Raw genomic sequence first — 27,383 nt, 5'->3', positions numbered from 1 at the left:
TCTCAAGAGAAGACAGGCTATGTGCACACTGCCCACAAAATGAGGTGGAAACTGAGCTGCACTTCCTAACCTCCTGCCAAATGTATGACCATATTAGAGACACATATTTCCCTCAGATTACAGCGATCCACAAAGAATTCGAAAACAAACCCAATTTTGATAAACTCCCTTATCTACTGGGTGAAAAAACACAGTGTGCCATCACAGCTGCAAGATTTGTGACCTGTTGCCACAAGAAAAGGGCAACCAGTGAAGAACAAACACCATTGTAAATACAACCCATATTTATGTTTATTTATTTTCCCATTTGTACTTTAACTATTTGCACATTGTTACAACACTGTATATATACATAATATGACATTTGAAATGTCTTTATTCTTTTGAAACTTCTGAGTGTAATGTTTACTGTTAATATTTATTGTTTATTTCGCTTTTGTTTACTATCTACTTCACTTGCTTTGGCAATGTTAACACACGTTTCCCATGCCAATAAAGCCCTTACATTGAATTGAATTGAATTGAGAGAGAGAGTAAGTGAGAGAGGTAATGGGATTCCGTTGTGGAGTAGAGACAGGTGTGTGAAAAAGAAGCTTCCTCTCTCCCTCTCTCTTTCTCTCTCCCTCTATCTTTCCCTCTCCTGTCCCGTACTGCAGAGCAATAGAAGAGGTAGAGCCACAGAGCTGGCTGTCAGAGAGGCGCTGAGAGAGGAGGAGAGGAGTATAGGAGAAGAGGAGAGGTAGAGCCACAGAGCTGGCTGTCAGAGAGGTGCTGAGAGAGGAGGAGAGGAGAGGAGAGAGGAGGAGAGGAGAAGAGGAGAGGTAGAGCCACAGAGCTGGCTGTCAGAGAGGTGCTGAGAGAGGAGGAGAGGAGAGGAGAGAGGAGGAGAGGAGAAGAGGAGAGGTAGAGCCACAGAGCTGGCTGTCAGAGAGGTGCTGAGAGAGGAGGAGAGGAGAGGAGAGAGGAGGAGAGGAGAGGAGGAGAGGTAGCGCCACAGAGCTGGCTGTCAGAGAGGTGCTGAGAGAGGAGGATATGAGATGAGAGAGGAGGAGAGGAGAAGAGGAGAGGTAGAGCCACAGAGCTGGCTGTCAGAGAGGTGCTGAGAGAGGAGGATATGAGATGAGAGAGGAGGAGAGGAGAGGAGGAGAGGAGGAGAGGTAGAGCCACAGAGCTGGCTGTCAGAGAGGTGCTGAGAGAGGAGGAGAGGAGAGGAGAGAGGAAGAGAGGAGAGGAGGAGAGGTAGAGCCACAGAGCTGGCAGTCAGAGAGGTGCTGAGAGAGGAGGAGAGGAGAGGAGAGAGGAGGAGAGGAGAAGAGGAGAGGTAGAGCCACAGAGCTGGCTGTCAGAGGTGCTGAGAGAGGAGGAGAGGAGAGGAGAGAGGAGGAGAGGAGAAGAGGAGAGGTAGAGCCACAGAGCTGGCTGTCAGAGAGGCGCTGAGAGAGGAGGGGAGACGAGGGAGGAGAGGGAGGAGAGGGATCAGTGATAATCTCTCCTGTCCACCTCCATTACACTCCTCCCCACATGACTGATGAGCAAGGCCAGACCTCCACACAGGGAACACTAACAATCATCTTTCATCTTCCAGCTCTCTCTCTCTCTCTCTCTCTCTCTCTCTCTCTCTCTCTCTCTCTCTCTCTCTCTCTCTCTCTCTCTCTCTCTCTCTCTCTCTCTCTCTCTCTCTCTCTCTCTCTCTCTCTCTCTACATACGCAGACACATAAACATACACACTCTTTACTAAGACTCTGGAGTAAAGTGTCTCTCTCTCTCACCCTCCTTCTGTCTCTCCCTCGCTCTTGTCCTTTTCTCTCTCCCCCACTCCCCCTCTATCCCTGTCTCTCTCATGCTCTCCCTCTCTCTCCTGACAGAGATTAGCTAGAGAGGAGTAGAGAGTGCAGAAAGCCTGGAGGACAGCATAGGACACAGTGCTCAGGAAGAGAATGACTGGCTGAAAAGAGGCTGTCTACAGGGGTACCAGGGCAGGCCAGAGGACAGGGGGGGGGAACCTATTCAGAGAAGGATGAGAGGGGGGAGTAAAGAGAGTGAAAGTCATGACTCACCACTCATACCCCAGCCAGTCTTCTCTAAGGTCTATTAACCCAGTAAAATGGGTTCCATTATTGGAGAATGTGATACATCTCTGATGACTAGCAGGTTTTAAAACGTTGTTGGGCTGTTTAAAACCTTTGGATTATCTTTAAACAGCAGCATTTGTCCTCTCTGTCAACTGGGTGTGTTTAAAAAGCCCTTCTTCAGGCTGAGGGAGACAAAACAAGCGGTTTAAAGTCCACATGACTGATACAGTGAGGGAAAAAAGTATTTGATCCCCTGCTGATTTTGTACGTTTGCCCACTGACAAAGAAATGATCAGTCTATAATTTTAATGGTAGGTTTATTTGAACAGTGAGAGCCAGAATAACAACAACAAAATCCAGAAAAACGCATGTCAAAAATGTTATAAATTGAATTGCATTTTAATGAGGGAAATAAGTATTTGACCCCCTCTCAATCAGAAAGATTTCTGGCTCTCAGGTGTCTTTTATACAGGTAACGAGCTGAGATTAGGAGCACACACTTAAAGGGAGTGCTCCTAATCTCAGTTTGTTACCTGTATAAAAGACACCTGTCCACAGAAGCAATCAATCAATCAGATTCCAAACTCTCCACCATGGCCAAGACCAAAAAGCTCTCCAAGGATGTCAGGGACAAGATTGTAGACCTACACAAGGCTGGAATGGGCTACAAGACCATCGCCAAGCAGCTTGGTGAGAAGGTGACAACAGTTGATGCGATTATTCACAAATGGAAGAAACACAAAATAACTGTCAATCTCCCTCGGCCTGGGGCTCCATGCAAGATCTCACCTCGTGGAGTTGCAATGATCATGAGAACGGTGAGGAATCAGCCCAGAACTACACGGGAGGATCTTGTCAATGATCTCAAGGCAGCTGGGACCATAGTCACCAAGAAAACAATTGGTAACACACTACACCGTGAAGGACTGAAATCCTGCAGCGCACGCAAGGTCCCCCTGCTCAAGAAAACACATATACAGGCCCGTCTGAATGATTCAGAGGAGAACTGGGTGAAAGTGTTGTGGTCAGATGAGACCAAAATTGAGCTCTTTGGCATCAACTCAACTCGCCGTGTTTGGAGGAGGAGGAATGCTGCCTATGACCCTAAGAACACCATCCCCACCGTCAAACATGGAGGTGGAAACATTATGCTTTGGGGGTGTTTTTCTGCTAAGGGGACAGGACAACTTCACTGCATCAAAGGGACGATGGACGGGGCCATGTACCGTCAAATCTTGGGTGAGAACCTCCTTCCCTCAACCAGGGCATTGAAAATGGGTCGTGGATGGGTATTCCAGCATGACAATGACCCAAAACACATGGCCAAGGCATTAAAGGAGTGGCTCAAGAAGAAGCACATTAAGGTCCTGAAGTGACCTAGCCAGTCTCCAGACCTTAATCCCATAGAAAATCTGTGGAGGGAGCTGAAGGTTCGAGTTGCCAAACGTCAGCCTCTAAACCTTAATGACTTGGAGAAGATCTGCAAAGAGGAGTGGGACAAAATCCCTCCTGAGATGTGTGCAAACCTGGTGGCCAACTACAAGAACCGTCTGACCTCTGTGATTGCCAACAAGGGTTTTGCCACCAAGTACTAAGTTATGTTTTGCAGAGAGGTCAAATACTTATTTCCCTAATTAAAATGCAAATCAATTTATAACATTTTTGACATGCGTTTTTCTAGATTTTTGTTGTTGTTATTCTGTCTCTCACTGTTCAAATAAACGTACCATTAAAATTATAGACTGATCATGTTTTTGTCAGTGGGCAAACGTACAAAATCAGCAGGGGATCAAATACTTTTTTCCCTCACTGCACATCTGTCTGGGGCTTGACCCCTGTGATGTAGGCAGGCAGGGGAGAGATTGTGTCACAGATAGCACATGAACACAGACAACCACAATTTCAGGAGTGAAGCGCACACATACACACACACAGGCACACACACACACACACACATACACACAAAATGGTCCACCACCTCTTAATTCATCCCCCCACTGTGTTTGATGATGGATGACTTTCCCTCAGTCCTGTTGATGTATGAGAAGCCAGGTCTACTGACCTTCAACCATCATCAGCCCAATGCTTCTACATCACAGTCGCACTAAAAACAAGCAGACACAGAGAAACTACTGCTGCCTCCCTTACCCACTCCTGAGCCAAGATGAAGGCCTGTTTGACTAGGTTTTAACAGCAAGTCACTGTGGACTGAAACGCCATGATCCAATAATTTAACAGTGTCATAGAAGTGTCCATAATTTGACCTCTGCTGAAAAAACTATTATTGGTCATGAGCTGCCAGAGGCATGTGAGAGGACTGCTCAGAGAAGACAAACAGACACATATTATTGCATCAGAAGTCGCTATGTCTCAGTGTTGAATGCAAACTGGGCTATATTGTTGATGTTGAGGAAGTCATGGAGTATACAAGAGCAAACAATACATTTGTGTGATTATTATTAATCTTATCAATAAACTGTGTCCCTATATCGTGCACTACTTTTGCCGAAGGCACGTAGGGCTCTAGTCAAAAGTAGTGCACTATATAGTGAATAAGGTGACATTTGGGATGCACACAACATGCAGAGTAATTTGTTTTCTGACCAACTGAATCCTACATGATGACTTAGTGCTTAGAAGGGGCCACTACAAACTCCTCATTAGGGTGTTAGGCAATGACTTCCAGAGCCTGGGCCCATCGTAGGAAGTATTTCCCCATAGAGTTGGAGTGGAAAAGGGAGGCAGGGAGATACAAGTGTGTGAGGCTCTGCAGAAATTGCTCCTCAGCCCTCTGTGTGTGTGTGTGTGTGTGTGTGTGTGTGTGTGTGTGTGTGTGTGTGTGTGTGTGTGTGTGTGTGTGTGTGTGTGTGTCTGTCTGTCTGTCTGTCTGTCTGTCTGTCTGTGTGTGTATGTGTATGTGTGTGTGTGTGTGTGTGTGTGTGTGTGTGTGTGTGTGTGTGTGTGTGTGTGGTGTGTGTGTGTGTGTGTGTATGTCTGTCTGTCTGTCTGTCTGTCTGTCTGTCTGTCTGTCTGTCTGTCTGTCTGTCTGTGTGTGTGTGTGTGTGTGTGTATGTGTATGTGTGTGTATGTGTATGTGTGTGTGTGTGTGTGTGTGTGTGTGTGTGTGTGTGTGTGTGTGTGTGTGTGTGTGTGTGTGTGTGTGTGTGTGTGTGTGTGTGTGTGAGTGTGGTCTGTGCTACTCTGTGCTCCAGAAACACACAGTGAGCATGATGTCATATCCCCTTGAGGAAGCAAGAGGAAATTAGCCAGCCCTTTAAGACTGAAAAGATAGCTCTTAATAAAACAAATGCCACTGGGGCTTGGAGGCCTTTCTTAATATAAGATGGAGGGCTGAGCTCTGAGTGTGTGTGTGTGTTGAACTCTGTTTCTTCTCAACCAGGAATTGTAAGCTGGAGGGCTCCAACTTTCCCCTCTCACTGCTGTATCCTAGTTTACATCCCCCTGCAGAGATTACAGTATCAAATACATTACATGTTTTCACTGTCCTTCACATAAACACCGTCCACTTAAGACTTGCAAGCTGCCCGGTTTGTATTAAAAAGATATGGCCCATGAATCAATTGGACCAGTCTTCAGAAAGTGATTAAGAAAGCAGGGCGAGATGCAATTGTTTAGGAACCTTAGATTACTATTTATTTATAGGGTAGAACACTCATAACCATAGTAATATGACTTGTTCAGCCTGTTATGATGTACTTGGCTGTGTGTTGGCACCATAGTCATTCCACTGTGTATTTATATAAATCAAATCAAATCAAATCACATTTTGACTGACAATGCCTGAAAACATGTCAAAATGTTGTAAAAACAGGACTGATTAAGGCATTAAAGCGCCAACACAATGGGAGGCAAATGAAAGAGAGAGAGAAAGGGGGGGGGGGGGAGTTTGTGTTTGAATTGAACTGCAGAGAGAGGAGAGAGTTGTTTTGATCAATTTGGGCAGACAGTATTGGACAGATAAGGGAGTCCAGTGACAGTGACAGTCCCCTCTGTAACAGATCTGCCTTAAAACACTTTGTCTTGCCATTATGATTACACAGACACAGAGCTAACACCTGCCGTGACACCAGTCACATTAGTCATTGAAGGAGAGGAGGAGGGGAGTCATTCCAACCGCCAAAAATCAAGCAGCTCATTCAGACAATGGCTGACAGCAACCATGTTGCAATAAATTAGCTTATAATTTAACTCGCAGACAGCCACGGCAAAGTCTTGTCTGGCCACACACACATAAACACACACTAAGCCCTTCCCTTTCACAAGCACCAGCTCAGCAAAGGAGAACAGTCTAGGGGTAGGGGAGTAAAGTAAGCAGTCTTACCGTTATACGTCACTCTGGGTTTGGTCAAGCACATGACGAGGTGTAGGTCCATCTCATCAGTGGAGACAAACTTGGAACAGACAGGGCACTTGAAGCCTGCATGGAGAGAGAAGGGGAGGAGGAATGGGAGACCAAGAGGTAAATATCAGAACTCTAATTCTGTACAGGGATGGTCTGGTTGCACATACATGAAATCATGAAGTACCTATACTGTTACCATAACACAGCATCACACACCCAAACTTCTTAGCCCATCCACCTCAACATTCTCTCTCTGACATTCCAAACGGAATTCTCCCTATTACATTCTCCTGCAATGACATTCTATGAGTCACACCCAATAATCTCCCTGTGATATTGACAGCAAAGATGAATTAAAATTAGGTGATATTTAACACTGATTACAAAGCTTGTCTTGACATTATCACTACGATGCAGCAGACTGCAGAGATGCCCTTTAAACTGAGATTATTAATGATCGTGTTTGGTAGATCTGCACTAAACAGTTAACACAATTAGACAGCCAAACAGACTGACAGACAGGGTGTGGTTAGTGTAGGAGTGATTACACTAGGGATAGTATAGGAGTCATCTATCATTGACTGGACTAGCAGCTGGGCTTATGACAACCACCTCGGGTGGGCACAGAGGGAGGGAGTGTGTGTGTATGTGTGTGTGAGTGAGTGTGTGTGTGGGACATTATTGCATTAATATTCAAACACCTGCTCGCCATCCATCCCTCCAGTCCAGCCAGTCAAAAGTGATTAGTATCCCTTTCCTGCAGTCAATGACCAAAAGCGCCCTCTTTGGCCTCATGGATGGAATGTTATTAATAGTTTTCATCATTTCATCATTAATAAAGATTATTATTAAAAACCCGACGAAAATCCGGTGTTTCTATGTCAAACAATTTTGTTATATTTCAGTCTTCTGTGATGTATATAAAGTTAATATTGGGATGCAAAATCTAAATTGAATACATTTCAACTCTATATGTGACATGGTAAGCCCATAACCATGTGTGTGAGGTGTATACTTTTGTTTCAAAGTAGATTTGTTTAAGACTGGAAGAAACACTGTGTGACCCTGATTTAGCCCACTGCAGTAAAAGGCTAATGAAACGTTGTGTGTGTTTGTACAGTGTGTTTGTGTGTGTGAGTGTGAGTGTGTCCGGACTGATCCAGTCTGTCACCCTGGTCTACAAGGCCGCTGGGATAAAGAGATTATTCAGCCAGTGGCCAACAGGTTCTCACCTCAAGGCCCTGTCCCCTCAGCTTATCATACATTTTACATTTTAGTCATTTAGCAGACGCTCTTATCCAGAGCGACTTACAGTTAGTGAGTGCATACATTTTTTCATACTGGCCCCCTGTGGGAAACGGCAGGTAGCTTAGTGGGTAAGAGCGTTGTGCCAGTAACCGAAAGGTCGCTGGTTCTAATCCCCGAGCCGACTAGGTGAAAAATCTGTCTGTGCCCTTAAGCAAGGCACTTAACCCTAATTGCTCATGTAAGTCGCTCTGGATAAGAGCGTCTGCTAAATGACTAAAAAAAAAAAAAAAACCCTGGCATTGCAAGCGCCATGCTCTACCAACTGAGCTACAGGGGACTACCCATTACCATTATATCTTGCAGCTCACTATAGCATACACACACACGTGTGTATTTCCAGATTATTTCCTGTAAAATGCATCCATATAATATATGACTCCTGGTGTGTGAATGCAAACAGACACACAGACACACTAACCAGGTTTCCATCTAACCATTTCATGCAGAATAATTACCTGACGCATATAAACAACAGTCATGTCGGTACAATTTCATACATTTCGACAGACCATTTGTTTCTTTGACAAGGTGGGATCTTATTGTGTCGGTAAAATTAATTATGCAAGAAATGGCGTTGGAAATGCCTTTATGCGCAAATATTGATATAATAACCATCATATCGAAAATAAACGTGGAATCGTGGCATGATATGGGCCTACCACCACAACGTGAAAAAGCACTTAAAGTTTATAAGCAGATTAAATAAATTGTGATGAACTTCACATGGTGGTTAAGTGCATGGTGATCATGCACTTTCCCAATAGGCTAAATATTGAGGGTAGGCTATTATTTTAATGCTGGTGGCATAATGATAGGTGTTTGGCTGCCAATTATCAAATCAAATTATCTTGCTCTTATTAATATCTCATCATATAACCCCCTGTCCACTTTATTAGCCAAGTATTGTCTAGAGAGAGCCTGCAGAAAAACTAGATTGTGCAAGTTTGTGTGACAAATCCATCTGTAGAGTTGAAATTGCGATCGAAACCCATGTAACTTATGTTTTTTATTTGGTACTTGGGAACTTAACTGCAGAAGTCATTTTTGAGTGCACTACGTCATCACGCACAGCCTTTTGTCCACAATAAGTCAGTTTGATGGAAACACACCTCTAGTGGGAAAATACACATATTGTTTTTATGCAGATTTTTAGAATATTCGCATGAAAATCTGTCTCCAATTGGATGGAAACCTAGCTAAAGACACACACACCAGGATGACTGATATATTATGAGCGATGCACTTTCCAGGAAATTAATCTGGAAATACTCAGTCACAACACACACACCCCCGTAGACCCTGCACTCCTACAGGCAACAATCAATTTCTAGCCTAACTAAACTCTGCAGGGGGTACAGTTAAATCTACAGATCAGAAGACAATACTGTAGCAAATCCGGGGGTAGCCCCGTCTGGGACTCGGACCCGGGTTTAGCGAATGTAAAGCACCTTAACCATTAGGCCAAGCGGTCCGAACCTCTTGACGAGGTAGCTAGGTGTTGGGTTAAGGACGCTACATTACCCCCTTCCTTTGGGAGAGCGTGTCCCCACGCTTCTCTATACCAGGTCTCTCACGCCACTTCCGACACCAATGTGTGTGTGTGTGTGTGTGTGTGTGTGTGTGTGTGTGTGTGTGTGTGTGTGTGTGCATCCGGGTATTTTCATAATAATTTCCTGGAAAATGCATCCTCATAATATATGACTCATCCTGGTGTGTGTGCGTACAAACAGACACCAGTGTGTGTGTGTGTGTGTGTGTAGATATTGGCTGTACTAAATGCTAATCCCTTTCTGTGGGAGGGTATTGGAGAAGAGGAGAGGAGATGAGAGGAGAGGAAAGGAGTGTCCCACTTCCAGCTAATACACTCAGGGTGTTAGCACTCCTGGAGGGACTAGAGTAGAGGAGAGTTGAGAAAGTCAGAGCTGAATTACTACACAACTCCCTCAGCATAAGCCTCAACAGACCCATTGAAATTGGAATGCAATCCTCCTCTGACTAACTGACTCACTGAGGGGGTTAGCCATCTCTCCTTCGCTCATCATTACCCAGCCCTCCTCTTCCCCCCTCCATGTAGACATCATGCTCACACCCTGCTGCTCTGGCTCTGGTACAGCAGACTGGCAGACGGGGCAGACTATGGGGAGGAGGGCAGCTGTGAACGTCTCTGTGTCTGCCCAGTGCCCACTATAGGGCACACAGAGTAGGGAGGTGTAGCTAGCATGGTATGTCTGCCAACTAGGCCTATAGGGCAAAATGGGGCACAGAGGCACAGTGGGACTGTAGCATGGCCTGTCTGGCCAGCTGTAGGGACTAGGGGTCAGGTCCAGCCAGTCTGGACTCTGGATGTAGTGAGTCAATACAGATCATCTAAAGGTGATGCAGACAGTCACATACTACGTGTTTTGGTCTGTCTGTATGTATGACTGTTCACCTGACATCCCCAGCCTTTACAAGAGAAGCTATCTATCTGTCTGACCACATGCACTATAATACAAACCTGACACGGCTGCTTGCTTGGTGTTATAGGTAACACACCCCTATCAAATGACTGTCCCTTTGTGTGTGTGTGTGTGTGTGTGTGTGTGTGTGTGTGTGTGTGTGTGTGTGTGTGTGTGTGTTTGTGTGTGTGTGTGTGTGTGTGTGTGTGTGTGTGTGTGTCTGTGTGTGTGTGTGTGTGTGTGTGTGTGTGTGTGTGTGTGTGTGTGTTTGTGTGTGTGTGTGTGTGTGTGTGTGTCTGTGTGTGTGTGTGTGTGTGTGTGTGTGTGTGTGTGTATGTGTGTGTGTGTGTGTGTGTGTGTGTGTGTGTGTGTGTGTGTGTGTGTGTGTGTGTGTGTGTGTGTGTGTGTGTGTGTGTGTGTGTGTGTGTGTGTGTGTGTGTGTGCGTGTGTGGGTGTCTGTGTGTATTTGTGTGTGTGTGTGCGAGTGCCCTCTCTGTGTCTCTGGGTTATTTACTGTTAACCATGGCCCCAGGAGGGGAGCAGCTGCATATTAACCAATGACCACATCAACAACACATACCAGGCCAGGGCTAGATCCAGGGCCAACTGCCACAGAACAGCAACTTGAACGTCATACCCCAACACACATAGACCCCAGTACTCCTAGAGGCAACAATCTATATCAAGCCTAACTCAACTCTGCAGGGGATAGAGTTAGATGTACAGATCTGAAGATAATCCACTGGCATGAAATGTATAGGGCACATAGGCCTACAAACCAGCTACCATGCAGTAGAAACTAACTGTCAGAAAGCCTGCTGTCTGGCAAGGAGAATAATGAGCTCAATTGTACTGCTATCCATGTTTATCTTGTTTCAACATCTGTTTCTATGTGAAAGAGAGAGAGAAGAGAGAAGAGAGAAGAGAGAATAGAGAAGAGAGAGAGAGAGAGAGAGAGAGAGAGAGAGAGAGAGAGAGAGAGAGAGAGAGAGAGAGAGAGAGAGAGAGAGAGAGAGAGAGAGAGACTGTTTGTATAATTCTCTCCTCTCCTGCAGAGAAAGGTTGCACAACATAACATAGCTTTGGCAGCTAGTCTACATATTTTCTCTGGGTAATTAGATTTCAGGGCTTTGATTTTGTGTCATGCTGCATATAAAAGACATACATTGTCTGATCACGGTGTTGTTTAATTGACTGGAATTCAATTAAATTATAAAGTGAATGTTGAGAGAGGGACATTTAATTGAAGGAATGACTATGGAGGGATGGAGGAGAGCTGAAGCGGAATGCTTCATCTTGATAAACAGACTACAGTAAGTGCCATCATCAGAGTACTAACATGAGGTGACTGTTTGATATTCAGTGTGTTTTCAAGACACCCAAAGTCACTTTACATAGTCAAGATAATCAACATGATACTAAAGTAATAAAATCATGGCAGGCTATAAAAGACAGAGTTGAGTTGTTATACTGGACTTAAGGGTGATGTGGTTCACACGTCAGCCTGATAGGGCCCATACAGAATGGTAATAAGGAAGACCCCCGTCCCCTTTTTTATACACATGTCGAAGTTACTAAAACATTGACCTCAATATCATATTTGGGGAAATACAAGTAAAGGAACAGAACAGAAAACAAAAGGTGGAAAGTTAAAAACATCCCCAAGCCAATGTTCTCCCAGACAAACAGTCCCATGGGAGGAGGAGGAGGAGGAGGAGGAGGAGGAGGAGGAGGAGGAGAGGGTTGCTCAGTGGAGAGGCCAGCTTCAATTAGCAATAGTCAGATAGAAGGATATGATGAGTAGAGGAGGGGATGAGAGGAGGAGGGGATGAGAGGAGGAGATGGGGAGTAGGGTTGGGCGGTATCCTGATTTTCATACTGTTTACGGTATTGAAAATCATACCGTCGGTTAGGGATGGGCATTTGAAATGATTTTAGTATTCAAAAAAGAGAGACAGAGAGAGAGAAAGGGAGAGAGAGAGAGAGAAACTTCTGAGTGTAATGTTTACTGTTAATATTTATTGTTTATTTCACTTTTGTTTACTATCTACTTCACTTGCTTTGGCAATGTTAACACACGTTTCCCATGCCAATAAAGCCCTTAAATTGAAATTGAATTCGGTTTGACTTGTGTGATTTGTGTGTCACCAGGACCACACACGCACGCACGCACGCACGCACGCACGCACGCACGCACGCACACACACACACACACACACACACACACACACACACACACACACACACACACACACACACACACACACACACACAGAGACACACACGCACACACGCCTGCTTTCCATCCTTGTCTTTTGACTCTGGTATGGAGGGACAATCACTAAATCTAGCTCCTAAATGATATGACATTTGCTGTAACACAAATCTCAGAAAAAGGAGAACCCCCTTTCTCATGAGCTATTAGTCTTAAAATAAAACGCAGAAATATAATTATCTATGGTAAACAACAGCTAGCCATTAGCACCCAAACAATCCTGTGAAAATGTCTCCATCCTTGTGATGTAGGTATCCATAATCACTCACCAGACTAACAGGCTGAACAGTTTGAAAGATATGGCATATAGAAGCAAACCGGATGGACATCATGAAAATGATCGGAGAGGTTGAGGGTAGAGGAAGTTCAGGAGTAAAAACAAACAAAATAGAACTATTGTAAAATGGACTGTGTCCATAAAATGTATATAGTATGTATAAGCTGGAAGTAGAGGCCTAAGCGTTGTTGTTCACTAGTTTACTCCAATTAGGGGAGGGGTGGTGGGGTTGGAAAGTAATAAAGGAAAATATATTTGTAAAAAGGATGTGTATATATGTGTCACGCCCTGGCTCTGGGGACTCTTTAATGTTGAGCCAGGGTGTGTAGGTTCTATGTTATAGTTTTCTAGGTTTCTGTTCTAGATCGTTGTATTTCTATGTTGGCCAGGGTGGTTCCCAAACAGAGGCAGCTGATTCTCGTTGTCTCTGATTGGGAACCATACTTAGGCAGCCTGTTGGCACTTTTGTATTGTGGGATCTTGATCCGTAAGGTTTGTGTTTAACCCTAGGACTTCACGTATCATTTATTGTTTTGTTCGTGTGTGTACTCATTAAAAGAATGTACGCTTATCACGCTGCGCCTTGGTCCGGTTCATGTAACGATCGTGACAATGTGTATATGTATTTACAGTGGGGGAAAAAAGTATTTAGTCAGCCACCAATTGTGCAAGTTCTCCTACTTAAAAAGATGAGAGAGGCCTGTAATTTTCATCATAGGTACACGTCAACTATGACAGACAAATTGAGGGAAAAAAATCCAGAAAATCACATTGTAGGATTTTTTATGAATTTATTTGCAAATTATGGTGGAAAATAAGTATTTGGTCACCTACAAACAAGCAAGATTTCTGGCTCTCACAGACCTGTAACTTCTTCTTTAAGAGGCTCCTCTGTCCTCCACTCGTTACCTGTATTAATGGCACCTGTTTGAACTTGTTATCAGTATAAAAGACACCTGTCCACAACCTCAAACAGTCACACTCCACTATGGCCAAGACCAAAGAGCTGTCAAAGGACACCAGAAACAAAATTGTAGACCTGCACCAGGCTGGGAAGACTGAATCTGCAATAGGTAAGCAGCTTGGTTTGAAGAAATCAACTGTGGGAGCAATTATTAGGAAATGGAAGATATACAAGACCACTGATAATCTCCCTCGATCTGGGGCTCCACGCAAGATCTCACCCCGTGGGGTCAAAATGATCACAAGAACGGTGAGCAAAAATCCCAGAACCACACGGGGGGACCTAGTGAATGACCTGCAGAGAGCTGGGACCAAGGTAACAAAGCCTACCATCAGTAACACACTATGCCGCCAGGGACTCAAATCCTGCAGTACCAGACGTGTCCCCCTGCTTAAGCCAGTACATGTCCAGGCCCGTCTGAAGTTTGCTAGCGTGCATTTGGATGATCCAGAAGAGGATTGGGAGAATGTCATATGGTCAGATGAAACCAAAATATAACTTTTTGGTAAAAACTCAACTCGTCGTGTTTGGAGGACAAAGAATGCTGAGTTGCATCCAAAGAACACCATACCTACTGTGAAGCATGGGGGTGGAAACATCATGCTCTGGGGCTGTTTTTCTGCAAAGGGACCAGGACGACTGATCCGTGTAAAGGAAAGAATGAATGGGGCCATGTATCGTGAGATTTTGAGTGAAAACCTCCTTCCATCAGCAAGGGCATTGAAGATGAAACGTGGCTGGGTCTTTCAGCATGACAATGATCCCAAACACACCGCCCGGGCAACGAAGGAGTGGCTTCGTAAGAAGTATTTCAAGGTCCTGGAGTGGCCTAGCCAGTCTCCAGATCTCAACCCCATAGAAAATCTTTGGAGGGAGTTGAAAGTCTGTGTTGCCCAGCGACAGCCCCAAAACATCACTGCTCTAGAGGAGATCTGCATGGAGGAATGGGCCAAAATACCAGCAACAGTGTGTGAAAACCTTGTGAAGACTTACAGAAAACGTTTGACCTGTGTCATTGCCAACAAAGGGTATATAACAAAGTATTGAGAAACTTTTGTTATTGACCAAATACTTATTTTCCACCATAATTTGCAAATAAATTCATTAAAAATCCTACAATGTGATTTTCTGGATTTTTTTTCCTCATTTTGTCTGTCATAGTTGACGTGTACCTATGATGAAAATTACAGGCCTCTCTCATCTTTTTAAGTGGGAGAACTTGCACAATTGGTGGCTGACTAAATACTTTTCCCCCCCACTGTATATGTATGTATGTATGTATATATATATATATATATATATATATATATATATTTGTAAAAAAAAAACATATGGGGGATTGGAAGTGACGCAGACAATTACGATGGAAGTTACAATCTATCTGCAGTATTAAAGCTGATTTACCCCCTAAAAAAAAAAACACACACAAAAAACATGCTGAACAGGACAGCCAAGCAGAGACAACCAACCTGACTATGACAACAAAGATTATGCAACACACAGTCAGTCAGTTAGCCATCAGATTATTGTTTTATTATTTTATTTCAACAAAAACCTTCAAACGACAGGATTTTATGATGATACTGAACAGGGACAATGTCATATTCTTACAATACACTGTGGATTATATTCAAACCCTCAAACCTCTGCAAATGCATAGTGACAGCAGCCTAAAATATGGATTTTTACATATTTATGATCTGCAGCCTAAAAATCATTCTACAAGCCAGGAGTCTGCCACCAAGCAAGGGTCTGGGCAAGGAGCTGTTCTCCACTCCCCAGTTCCCTGACCCACACTATCTCTGCCACATCAATGATTGATCCTGAGGGCTGGAGCCCCAGGAGAGAGCAGGGGGCAGAAGCATCTCTGCCTGGCTATGGAGGGGGGGATTTGGCCTGAGCAGAGCTAGCGTCCCTGGTCCCTGGGACCTCCATGGTGCTGCTGGTGATAATAACGTCATCGTAGTTTTAGCCTGATAAGCTCTGTGGTACATAATGTTCCTCTGGGTGAGTAGACTGGCTGACTGGTTGGGACATTATTACACAGACAGACATGAATGTTGTATGATCACTGCTAAAAGTATGAGTATAGACTGAGGGAGAGAAAGAGAGAGAGAGAGAGAGATAGAGAGAGAGAGAGAGAGAGAGAGAGAGAGAGAGAGAGAGAGAGAGAGAGAGAGAGAGAGAGAGAGAGGGAGCGAGAGAGAGAGAGAGTTTTAGAGAGAGAGAGAGAGAGAGAGAGAGAGAGAGAGAGAGAGACAGAGAGAGAGGGAGAGAGAGACAGAGAGAGCGAGTGAAATAGAAAGCAAAATAGAGAGTAATAGATAGAAAGAGAATGAGTTGAAGTTGAATTGAACAGTATAAAAGTATAAAATAATCAGAATGGAGAAAGACCCATTGAAATCACTTTGAATGTATGTGTTGCCACCCTAGGGTCACACACCACTCATAAAGCAAGTTTAGATATTTTACTATTCAAAAACATAAAATACTGTCCATTTTGTTTTTTGACCGTGATATGATATTTTGGCCATATCGTCCAGCCCTTGTTGACTCCAATGCTTCCCACAGTTGTGTCAAGTTGGCTGGATGTCCTTTGGGTGGTGGACCATTCTTGATACAGTGCCTTGCAAAAGTATTCATCCCACTTGGCGTTTTTCCTATTTTGTTGCATTACAACCTGTAATTTAAATTGATTTTTATTTGGATTTCATGTAATGGACATACAGTCGTGGTCAAAGGTTTTGAGAATGACACAAATATTAATTTTCACAAAGTCTGCTGCCTCAGTTTTTATGATGGCAATTTGCATATCCTCCAGAATGTTATGAAGAGTGATCAGATGAATTGCAATTAATTGCAAAGTCCCTCTTTGCCATGAAAATGAAATTAATCCCCCAAAAACATTTCCACTGCATTTCAGCCCTGCCACAAAAGGACCAGCTGACATCATGTCAGTGATTATCTCGTTAACACAGGTGAGAGTGTTGACGAGGACAAGGCTGGAGATCACTCTGTCATGCTGATTGAGTTAGAATAACAGACTGGAAGCTTTAAAAGGAGGGTGGTGCTTGAAATAATTGTTCTTCCTCTGTTAACCATGGTTATCTGCAAGGAAACACGTGCCGTCATCATTGCTTTGCACAAAAAGGGCTTCACAGGCAAGGATATTGCTGCTAGTAAGATTGCACCTAAATCAACCATTTATCGGATCATCAAGAACTTCAAGGAGAGAGGTTCAATTGTTGTGAAGAAGGCCACCCAAGAAAGTCCAGCAAGCACCAGGACCGTCTCCTAAAGTTGATTCAGCGGCGGGATCGGGGCTCCACCAGTGCAGAGCTTGCTCAGGAATGGCAGCAGGCAGGTGTGAGTGCATCTGCACGCACAGTGAGGCGAAGACTTTTGGAGGATGGCCTGGTGTCAAGAAGGGCAGCGAGGAAGCCACTTCTCTCCAGGAAAAACATCAGGGACAGACTGATATTCTGCGAAAGGTACAGGGATTGGACTGCTGAGCACTGGGGTAAAGTCATTTTCTCTGATGAATCCCCTTTCCGATTGTTTGGGGCATCCAGAAAAAAGCTTGTCCGGAGAAGACAAGGTGTGCGCTACCATCAGTCCTGTGTCATGCCAACAGTAAAGCATCCTGAGACCATTCATGTGTGGGGTTGCTTCTCAGCCAAGGGAGTGGGCTCACTCACAATTTTTCCTAAGAACACAGCCATGAATAAAGAATGGTACCAACACATCCTCCGAGAGCAACTTCTCCCAACCATCCAAGAACAGTTTGGTGACGAACAATGCCTTTTCCAGCATGATGGAGCACCATGCCATAAGGCAAAAGTGATAACTAAGTGGCTCGGGGAACAAAACATCGAAATTTCGGGTCCATGGCCAGGAAACTCCCCAGACCTTAATCCCATTGAGAACTTGTGGTCAATCCTCAAGAGGCTGGTGGACAAACAAAAAACCCACATATTCTGACAAACTCCAAGCATTGATTATGCAAGAATGGGCTGCCATCAGTCAGGATGTGGCCCAGAAGTTAATTGACAGCATGCCAGGGCGGATTACAGAGGTCTTGAAAAAGAAGGGTCAACACTGCAAATATTGACTCTTTGCATAAACTTAATGTAATTGTCAATAAAAGCCTTTGACACTTATGGAATGCTTGTAATTATACTTCAGTATACCATAGTAACATCTGACAAAAATATCTAAAAACACTAAAGCAGCAAACTTTGTGAAGACCAATACTTGTGTCATTCTCTAAACTTTTGACCACGACTGTACACAAAATACTCCCGAGTGGCGCAGTGGTCTAAGGCACTGCATCGCAGAGCTAGCTGTGCCACTAGAGATCCTGGTTCGAATCCAGGCTCTGACTTAGCCGGCCGTGACCGGGAGACCCATGGGGCGGCGCACATTTGGCCCAGTGTCGTCTAGGGTAGGGGAGGGAATGGCCGGCAGGGGATGTAGCTCAGTTCGTAGAGCATGGCGTTTGCAACGCCAGGGTTGTGGGTTCGTTTCCCACGGGGAGTAATGTATGCACTAACTGTAAGTCGCTCTGGATAAGAGCGTCTGCTAAATGACTAAAATGTAAATGTAAATGTAGTCCAAATTGGTGAAGTGAAATGAAAAAAATAACTTGTTTCAAAAAATTCTAAAAAATTAATAACGGAAAAGTGGTGTGTGCATATGTATTCACCCCCTTTGCTATGAAGCCCCTAAATAAGATCTGGTGCAACCAATTACCTTCAGAAGTCACATAATTAGTTAAATAAAGTCCACCTGTGTGCAATCTAAGTGTCACGTGATCTGTCACATGATCTGAGTATATATACACCTGTTCTGAAAGGCCCCAGAGTCTGCAACACCACTAAGCAAGGAGCACCACCAAGCAAGCGGCACAATGAAGACCAAGGAGCTCTCCAAACAGGTCAGGGACAAAGATCAGACTTGGGTTATAAACAAATATCAGAAACATTGAACATCCCACGGAGCACCAATAAATCCATTGGAGTATCTGTCCATAGGACCACTTTAAGCCGTACACTCCACAGAGCTGGGCTTAACAGAAGAGTGGCCAGAAAAAAGCCATTGCTTGAAGAAAAAATTAGCAAACACGTTTGCCAAAAGGCATGTGTGAGACTCCCCAAACATATGGAAGAAGGTACTCTGGTCAGATGAGACTAAAATTGAGCATTTTGGCCATCAAGGAAAACGCTATGTCTGGCGCAAACCCAACACCTCTCATCACCCCGAGAACACCATCCCCACAGTGAAGCATGGTGGTGGCAGCATCATGCTGTGGGGATGTTTTTCATCGGCAGGAACTGGGAAACTGGTCAGAATTGAAGGAATGATGGATGACGCTAAATACAGGGAAATTCTTGAGGGAAACCTGTTTCAGTCTTCCAGAGATTTGAGACTGTGACGGAGGTTCAACTTCCAGCAGGACAATGACCCTAAGCATACTGCTAAAGCAACACTTGAGTGGTTTAAGGGGAAACGTTTAAATGTCTTGGAAGGGCCTAGTCAAAGCCCAGACCTCAGTCCAATTGAGAATCTGTGGTATGAATTAAAGATTGCTGTACACCAGCGGAACCCATCCAACTTGAAGGAGCTGGAGTAGTTTTACCTTGAAGAATGGGCAAAAATCCCAGTGGCTAGATGTGCCAAGCTTATAGAGACATACCCCAAGAGACTTGCAGCTGTAATTGCTGCAAAAGGTGGCTCTAAAAAGTATTGACTTTGGGGGGGGTGAGTAGTTATGCACGCTCAAGTTTTCTGTTTTTTTGTCTTATTTCTTGTTTGTTTCACAATAACAAATATTTCGCATCTTCAAAGTGGTAGGCATGTTGTGTAAATCAAATTATACAAACCCCCCCAAAAATTATTTTTAATTCCAAGTTATAAGGCAACAAAATAGGAAAAATGCCAAAGGGGGTGAATACTTTCGCAAGCCACTGTACACACGGGAAACTGTTTAGTGTGAAAAACCCAGCAGTGTTGCAGTTCTTGACACAAACCGGTGTGCCTGGCTCCCATACCCCATTCAAAGGCACTTCAATATTTTGTCTTACTGATAAAGAAATGTGTGAGTAAGATATGACTAAAATGTCACACCCTCAGTTAAACGAATAATGTATGACTAATTAGTAGACTAGAGCTTAGAGAGTTAATCAAATGTGTTTATATCCCAGCAACAGAGTATTTGTGTCTTGTAATTATGCAAGCAGAAGTGCAAAATGATTGAAACCAATAACAGGAGACTGGTTCCAAAAACACACAGGGAAAGGGGAGTAAAAAGGCTTGCAGGATATTGTGAGGACGGCGATAACTAAAGAATGCAGCCTGCCCGAGCAAGGAGTAGACTATAATAAGAACATGTGTGTGTGTGTATGTGTGTGTGTGTGTGTGTGACCTGATGGTCAGGAGAGCAGAGGAAAATCACATGAGCTAAACCCAGGTGTGAGCTTACAAGATGTGTACAGTGGAAAAATACAGCCCGCCTAAAGCGGGGTGGGATTTTTCCTCTGACGTGTGCGTATAAAAAGATTGTACGACCATTTTGTTGCAGAGCGCTCTCATGAATAAACATGCTGACCATTGCAGAATTGGGTCTTTGTTTAATTTATTCAAACTAAGAGATTTACAACCTTTTGGGAATTATTCAAAGATTTAAGAAGTAGTTGACTTCAACCATTGAGACAACAAAATTCTCATGACAGCTTGGTCCTTCGATCCGGATATCAATACCCGTCCTCTGTTGTTCCGGGGGACACCAAAAACCGTGCACAGGCGGATGATACATCCGTATAGACAAAGATTGGGGGATCAATACAGGCCAGTGACAACCTGGAAACGACAGGAACGGTGACGATATCCAACCAAAATTGAGCTGCAAGAATAAGGTCAGTAATCATTATTCATTGGATTTTGGGGGAATTGAATCTGTAACCTGCAGTAAGGATTTATGGAGTTTAAATTTGCTGTAGTGAGGTTCCGTCAATAATCCAAAACGGGATCAACATCCCGGTAGCCCGTTTTTAGACGTTTATCTAGAGAAAACCCAATGTGCCAGTATTCTAGATAAATATAAGACGGGGGGTGTAAGATCAAAGAAGGAAGGAAGTGGGTCTGCAATTGACTCAAGGTAATAGGCCACTACCAATATAAACTAGGTAATATTGAGATTGTACAAGATACAGTGTTTACAATATAACCAGGAAGGAAGGAAGTGAACTTCAGCGTTTTTAGACGTTTATCTAGAGAAAACCCAATGCGCCAGTATTCTAGATAAACTTAAAACGGGGGTGAAACTTCAAGGAAGGAATAATTATTCACTTGTAAAATAGATATATTAACCGCGATAATTAATTGTTTCAAGGAAGGAATATACAATAAAACGTATAATTCATTAAAAGTCGTAAAATAATTTGACACCAAATAATTCATTAAAAGTGATAAAATAATTATTCGAGATTCTAAGTATAAGTTATCTATAAACCATACTTAGGCGTTTGTAAGAAGACTATTAAAACATACCCAATTAGTGAGACCTAATAATCTATCAACAGTCATAATATAATTATTTGAGGGAGGTGGGATTTCTTCTTTTTCCATTATGGGAAGCAAATCCTCCAAGGAGGTCCCGGAGAAAACCGTGGATGAGAGATTTATGGAGTCAAGGGATAGGAGAAACCTCCATTATGTGACCAGGTGGAGGGAGAGGTATGGTTTTGAGGGACGTCTGGACGCAGATAAACTCGAATCATGGTTAAACAGATGCATAAGGTGTGTAAAGGCAGAGCAGAGAGAGAGCGAGTGGAAGGGCTAGATACGGCCAGGGTGTGGCTCTCGGAGTCTCGAAAGAGAGAGGAGGGTCAGAGAAGGAAAAAGTAAGCAAGTGAGAAGAAGGTGAGTGAGAGTGAAAGAGAAGTGAAGGTCGAGGTCTCAGTGCTCCCCCAGAGCAGAGGGCAGGAAGGTTATATCTAGTCCTGGCAGAACAGGCTTGGAAAGAGAACCCAGATTATGAGGTTGTTGGGTGTAGAAGAAGAGTAGGGCAGATCCCCGCACCTCCCCCGCCATATGACGGCAAAGCCAGAATGTTGGAGGAGGAAGGAGCAGGGGGGGGGGAAGGGGAACTCATAAAACTTAGAGAAAGAAGGCAGAATAACAGACAGGACCGAGCCAAGAAAGAGCAGAAGGGAGCAGAGTACCTAATTGCCACTCTGGGAGAGATGGCGGGTAGGAGTAGAAACCTAAGAGAGAAAGGAGATAGGGCAGGTAAGAGTGAAGGCTACAACGGAGGGAATAGGTGCTTTAACTGTAGCCAGGAAGGGCATTTTGCACTAAAATGGTTTCACTATGACAATACCCACGCAGCAGTGGAAGTGGAACTAGGGCCCCAAAGTCAGAGACTGTTTAGGGAGAGATGGAGCCCACATGTGTCCCTAGCAAAGGAGCCAGCAGAGGACTGGAAAGACATGGGCCAGTGGGTATCCAAGGGTAAGAGGATCACTGATTGGGTCAACATTGAGAATGAAGATCAGCACAGCACATCCACGGATAGGTATCGTTGGAAATTGAATTGGAGAGCCAATTCAATTCCCGTGGTACATTTAGATGAGGATAGAGATTGTACAGGGTTTCCTGTGTAAAAAAAAGGTAATAGAAATTGGGTGATGAGAAATGTTGAATTGCATTGTTTAAGCAAGAATGGTATTAAATTCATGCTTTCTAGTTATGTGTATGCAAGTTGTATTCGTTTTTGGTGGTGTGTGGATAGAATTTACTAATGCCAAGATTTAGTAAACGAAGCAGAGGGTAATGTGAAGCGGATGTCTGAACAGTTTGTTTATACAACAGTGAGTTATGCAGACAGTTCACATTGAACAATGGGAGGTCGTTTTTACTATTAGGCAGATGGCATAGTAAACATTTTTCGTAGGTTCTGGATTTATTAAACAATAGGTTTATATTTTAATAAATTAATGCAACAGGTTTAAATCAGTAGATTACCGGAAAGTGGTTATGGGTTTGTTATTTATAGGTGTAGTGAATTTAATGAAACGTGGAGTTATCCAATGTGTTCTAAGGAGGAGGGTTTTTTTGTGTTTTCTTTTCAGGATTGAGGAAAATCCCCTACAGTATATGTTAAGGGACAGTAGGAGACAACGTATCAAACATTTTTTAAATAGATGCCTGGGAACAAAATATCACTGCTTACTTACACGAAGTAAGGGATTATATTGGCAAATTAGTGAAATATGACATTAAGAATGGTGACAGGAAAAATATACGGGGAAAAATATATTTCCTATGTTCTTGATTACATTTTGCATTTTGGTCATTTGGCAGACGCTCTTGTCCGGAGCGACTTGCAGTTAGTGAGTGCATACATTTTCATACTGTAAAGAAGACAGGATAAAGAATTGAACATGTGGAAAAAGAAAGGGGCAATCATACGAGATAATGTCTGGCATAAGGAAAAAATATTAATTTTATTAAAGTCACTGTTTTGATATGCGGAAATATTGACACATGGGTAAAGTAATGTGTCAATAGGGGGGATGGTAGAGCAGGTTAGGAAAAACATTGGTAAAGCAGGAACAGGTTAGGAAACACTTAGGAAACACTTTGTGGCCTATGGTATAACGAAAACATTTTTTTGTTTTTGTTACAGATGTGTCATCTGTGCGCAGAATAATCACCAAGGTAGAGAGAGCACCCCAGGGGGAATATCCCCTGGCAAAATATCCAGTCCAGCAATTGGAAATAGATTTTATAGAGTTATCACGGAGTGAAGGGAAGAAATTGGGTACAATGTCTACCGATAGTATTAATGACGATTAGGGTAACACCAGATCAATTGGGTTATCCCCCTTTGAAAAAGTGTTTGGGAGACCATATAGAATGCCCGAGTTAGGTAGACTAGAACAGGCAGACATAGAGGCAGAAGACACATTGGCAGAACATATGAGGAGACTGTTCTTTAACCAAACCCGTATGTCAAAGATTTTGTGCCCCACAGGAGAACTAAAGGAGAAGGTAACCCACTCTATCCAACCAGGTGACTGGGTGTGGATCCAATCCTTAAAGAAGAAAGACTGGAAGCAGCCCCACTGGGAGGGACCATGCCAAGTCCTATTGGTAACTGCCTTCGCTGTAAGAATAGCTGAGAGAGCCACTTGGGTCCACGTTACCCACTGCAAAAAGGTACGCCCACATACCAGCACCGTTGAACACACACAGAGTTAAAGAGAAGAACTGAACCACTAGGATTCGGGGGTAAACTCTATTAACGAAGAAACCCTACCCCGATCTTTCATCACTGTGGGGTGTTCCTAGAGGTGTGGGTATGGGGAAGTACCAGGCAGGTGGGTCAGGGACAGGATTGGGATGGCGGTTTTGGGGGATTTTGGGGGACTCTGAGCTGCATCATCGTGTTAACCATATTATGGATTAATCCAGGTCAACCTAAACAGGGAAATGATGAACAAAATAATACCAAGGCACTGATTCGATCTCGTAGAAATACTGAAACCAAGAAAGACTATTGGGGGAATTATTATTTTATAGTTAAAGTCAGTTTAGGACAAGATGGGGGACTCAAAGTACCATTCGCCTTCTCCCATGAAGAGTTAGGAGGTTTTGGGGACATTGTTAAGAGGGGGGCGTGTACAAGAAAGGAAGGTCCTAGAAGGTATGTTAAATACATTTGCACTGGGGATAGCATATGTCCTTGAGGAAAGGGGTTTAAACATACCTGGGGAACATACTATGAGAATGGGATGGACACAGCACACCGATGGGGAATTAAACAAACCCATGATAAATGTAAAACGGAACTGGTGATAACGGTAAAGTCAATTATGCAAGATGACATAGCAAGGAACTATTGAGTCTGTGTTGATGATGTCGGGGAAGATACATGTGTGAGGCTCATTTTTCACTTACCCATTCACCCTCTGAATGCACACATACACAATCGATGTCTCAACTGTCTCAAGGCTTTAAAATCGTTCTTTAACCTCCTCCCCTTCATCTACACTGATTGACGTGGATTTAAGTGCCATCAATAAGGGATCATAGCTTTCACCTGGATTCACTTTGTCAGTCTATGTCATGGAAAGAGCAGGTGTTCTTAATTTTTTGTATACTCAGTGTAGAGCGTGAATATAGGGGCCAGGCAAACCCTGCCAGCTGGCCTGACTGCTACATCACAGTGATGAAGTAAGTCATGGCACTGTGCTGTCACCACACAAAAAGTTTGAGCTACTCTAGTTACAGAGAAAGACGTGATATCGATAAAGAGAACCATTGCCTAATCTTCTGTTTGTGGCACAACTATTTTAGGGGCCCCCTAGGGGCATTTTTATTAGAGTGGTGAAGTGATGACACTATTTGGACGAGCTCTATCTCTGAGAGGAGGAGAGAGGAGGAAAGAGAGACGAGGAGAGAGGAAGAGAGAGGAGAGACGAGGAGAGACGAGAGAGGAGAGAGGAGGAGAGAGGAGGAGAGAGGAGAGGAGGAGGAGAGAGGAGGAGAGGGGAGAGAGGAGGAGAGAGGAGAGAAGAGAGAGGAGAAAAGAGAGAAGGTAATATTAGAGAGACACTATCACTAGCCACCCATCTGCCAGACAGCCTCACTCTCCCCATGTGTCACAGTCTGACGTGTCAGGGACTATAATTAAAATCAGAGAACAGGGACAACACTGACAGCACATCTATTTACAGAAACCTAGTATGGAGGGAGAGATGGTATTTGGGAGGGAGGGAGGGTGGAGAAGGAGAAAAGAAAGCCTGCAATTTCCTCTGTTTTTGCTAAAAAGGAGGAGGAAATTGATTGTGTCTGGGGGGTGGGTCTGGATCTGGAGAGACAGAAACAAACAGCTCTAGGGAGCAGACAGACAGAACAGACAGAACAAACAGAGTACATGGACAAGATGAGAAAATAGAAAGAGAGAAGATAGAAGCTAAACCACCCACTGCAGCCACTGCACCCTGCTCTGTTTCTCTCTCATCACCTCACATGCATGAACATATTGTCCCTATTACCCTTATTAATACATGGGGCGTGGGTTAAGGACCTGAAACTACAGCCTCAAACATTCTCATTTTGTACAGCACTTGGGATACAGTTCTGTGACTCTGGACCTGACCTGGTCTTGACCCCAGCATTCTGTTGTGGGCCCGGGCTAAGCTTATGTCTGGGTCTCCACTGTGGCTATCACACCACAGACACACACAAGGAGGAGGGGGAAGACGGAGAGGGAGACCTGGATCAATGGGACGATTAAGGGTCATCCTATTGAGTGAAAACCTGAGCCGGAGAGAAAGAGAGACAGATAGAGGGAGAGAGAGAGAGAGAGAGAGAGAGAGAGAGAGAGAGAGAGAGAGAGAGAGAGAGCGAGGAAGAGAGAGGGAGAAAGAGGGGTCCTGGCACCATCAAACAAGGGGAAACAGGAGGAGAAAGAGGAGGGTTGACAAGTGAAGGTGATGATGATACTGAAGGTTGAGGAGATGAGGAGTCCTTCCTCTCTGTCTGTTCACTCTCAATACCGTACACACACACACACACACACACACACACACACAAACACAAGAGCAAGCCCCTCGAAGCAGATAGCAGGGGGCTATGAAGAGGAATGTTGTGTTCAGGACAGCCAGGTTCAGGCTAGGCCCTGGAGTGTTTGCGTAAGCAGCTAGCCTATCTATCATCAGCAGGCTTTCTTCTCTCTGTTAATCATCCTCAGCCTGTCTGCCATCCCACCTCACCCAGCTGATGGTCAACACACAGAAACAACAAAGGAGATGGAAAAAAACGAAGGTAGAAAACAAAGCCACAGACCCTGGCAGGCTGGCACTGCAACTAAAGAACTGTGCTTGGAGTGCCCACTCTGACGGGCAGAGGGCTGTGTGGTGAATGGCACGTGGGCAGACTGTGCTGTGTGTGTTGTCACAATAAGGAGTGTGTGTGTTAGCTTTTAGCACTCTGCTCCCGGCTGTTAATGACACACACTCACAGTACACCAGCCCGGTGAGTTCCACCCTACACGGCAACCGTAACCATACCGATGCTCTCAGTCCTGCAAGCCTGAGGTTATCAGTAACACTCAGTAACACAGGACTCACAGAGACACTGCTAGGCTATACTGCACTGTACTGCACAAGGCTCACAGAGACATTGCTAGTAGTATACACACCCTGTGTAAGGTGACTGAAATTCTCAACTTCAAATCTCTGGATTTCATTACACATTATATTTAGAGGTCTGCATGAGGCCAAGTTGCTGTTTTGTGAAATAGCCGACACACATCCACTGTTCTATCTATATTTGTGATGGTATGCGGTTATCTGAAGGCTGTCTACTCTGCTGGACTGACCAGGGCAGACATTACATTGATTTTGTGATCTGGTATGCCGTTTATTGAACAGGGGTGTCCCCCAGTAGACATTAGTCTTGTCTTCTCCCAGTCAGCTCACATATAACTGGCGTCAACTACTGACCTAGTAGGGCAGTCTTACACAATGACCCTGACATTATGAGACAGCCAGGTGACCTCTCTCTCCCTCTGTCTGCCTCTCCCTCCTCTCTCTCTCCCATTTTCTCCCTCTCTCTCTCTCGCTCTCATCTCAAGCCAACAAACTTGAAGATATGCTGAGGATTTGTGTGTCACT

General features: G+C 44.1%; 1 protein-coding gene across 1 annotated transcript in view; it reads right to left on the bottom strand.

Annotated features, from left to right (window-relative positions):
* znrf2b (zinc and ring finger 2b) overlaps positions 1 to 27,383 on the bottom strand; it is an 88,114-nt gene that overhangs the window by 36,642 nt on the left and 24,089 nt on the right. The window contains exon 2 of the mRNA XM_084175676.1: positions 6,416 to 6,511. Coding sequence (XP_084031802.1) covers positions 6,416 to 6,511 — 96 coding nt within the window. The remainder of the gene's footprint in view (positions 1 to 6,415; positions 6,512 to 27,383) is intronic.

This window comes from Coregonus lavaretus, assembly GCF_964263955.1.
Source record: "Coregonus lavaretus genome assembly, chromosome: 13".
In the NCBI taxonomy this organism is placed as follows: domain Eukaryota; kingdom Metazoa; phylum Chordata; class Actinopteri; order Salmoniformes; family Salmonidae; genus Coregonus; species Coregonus lavaretus.
This window is presented reverse-complemented; position numbering and strand designations above follow the sequence as displayed.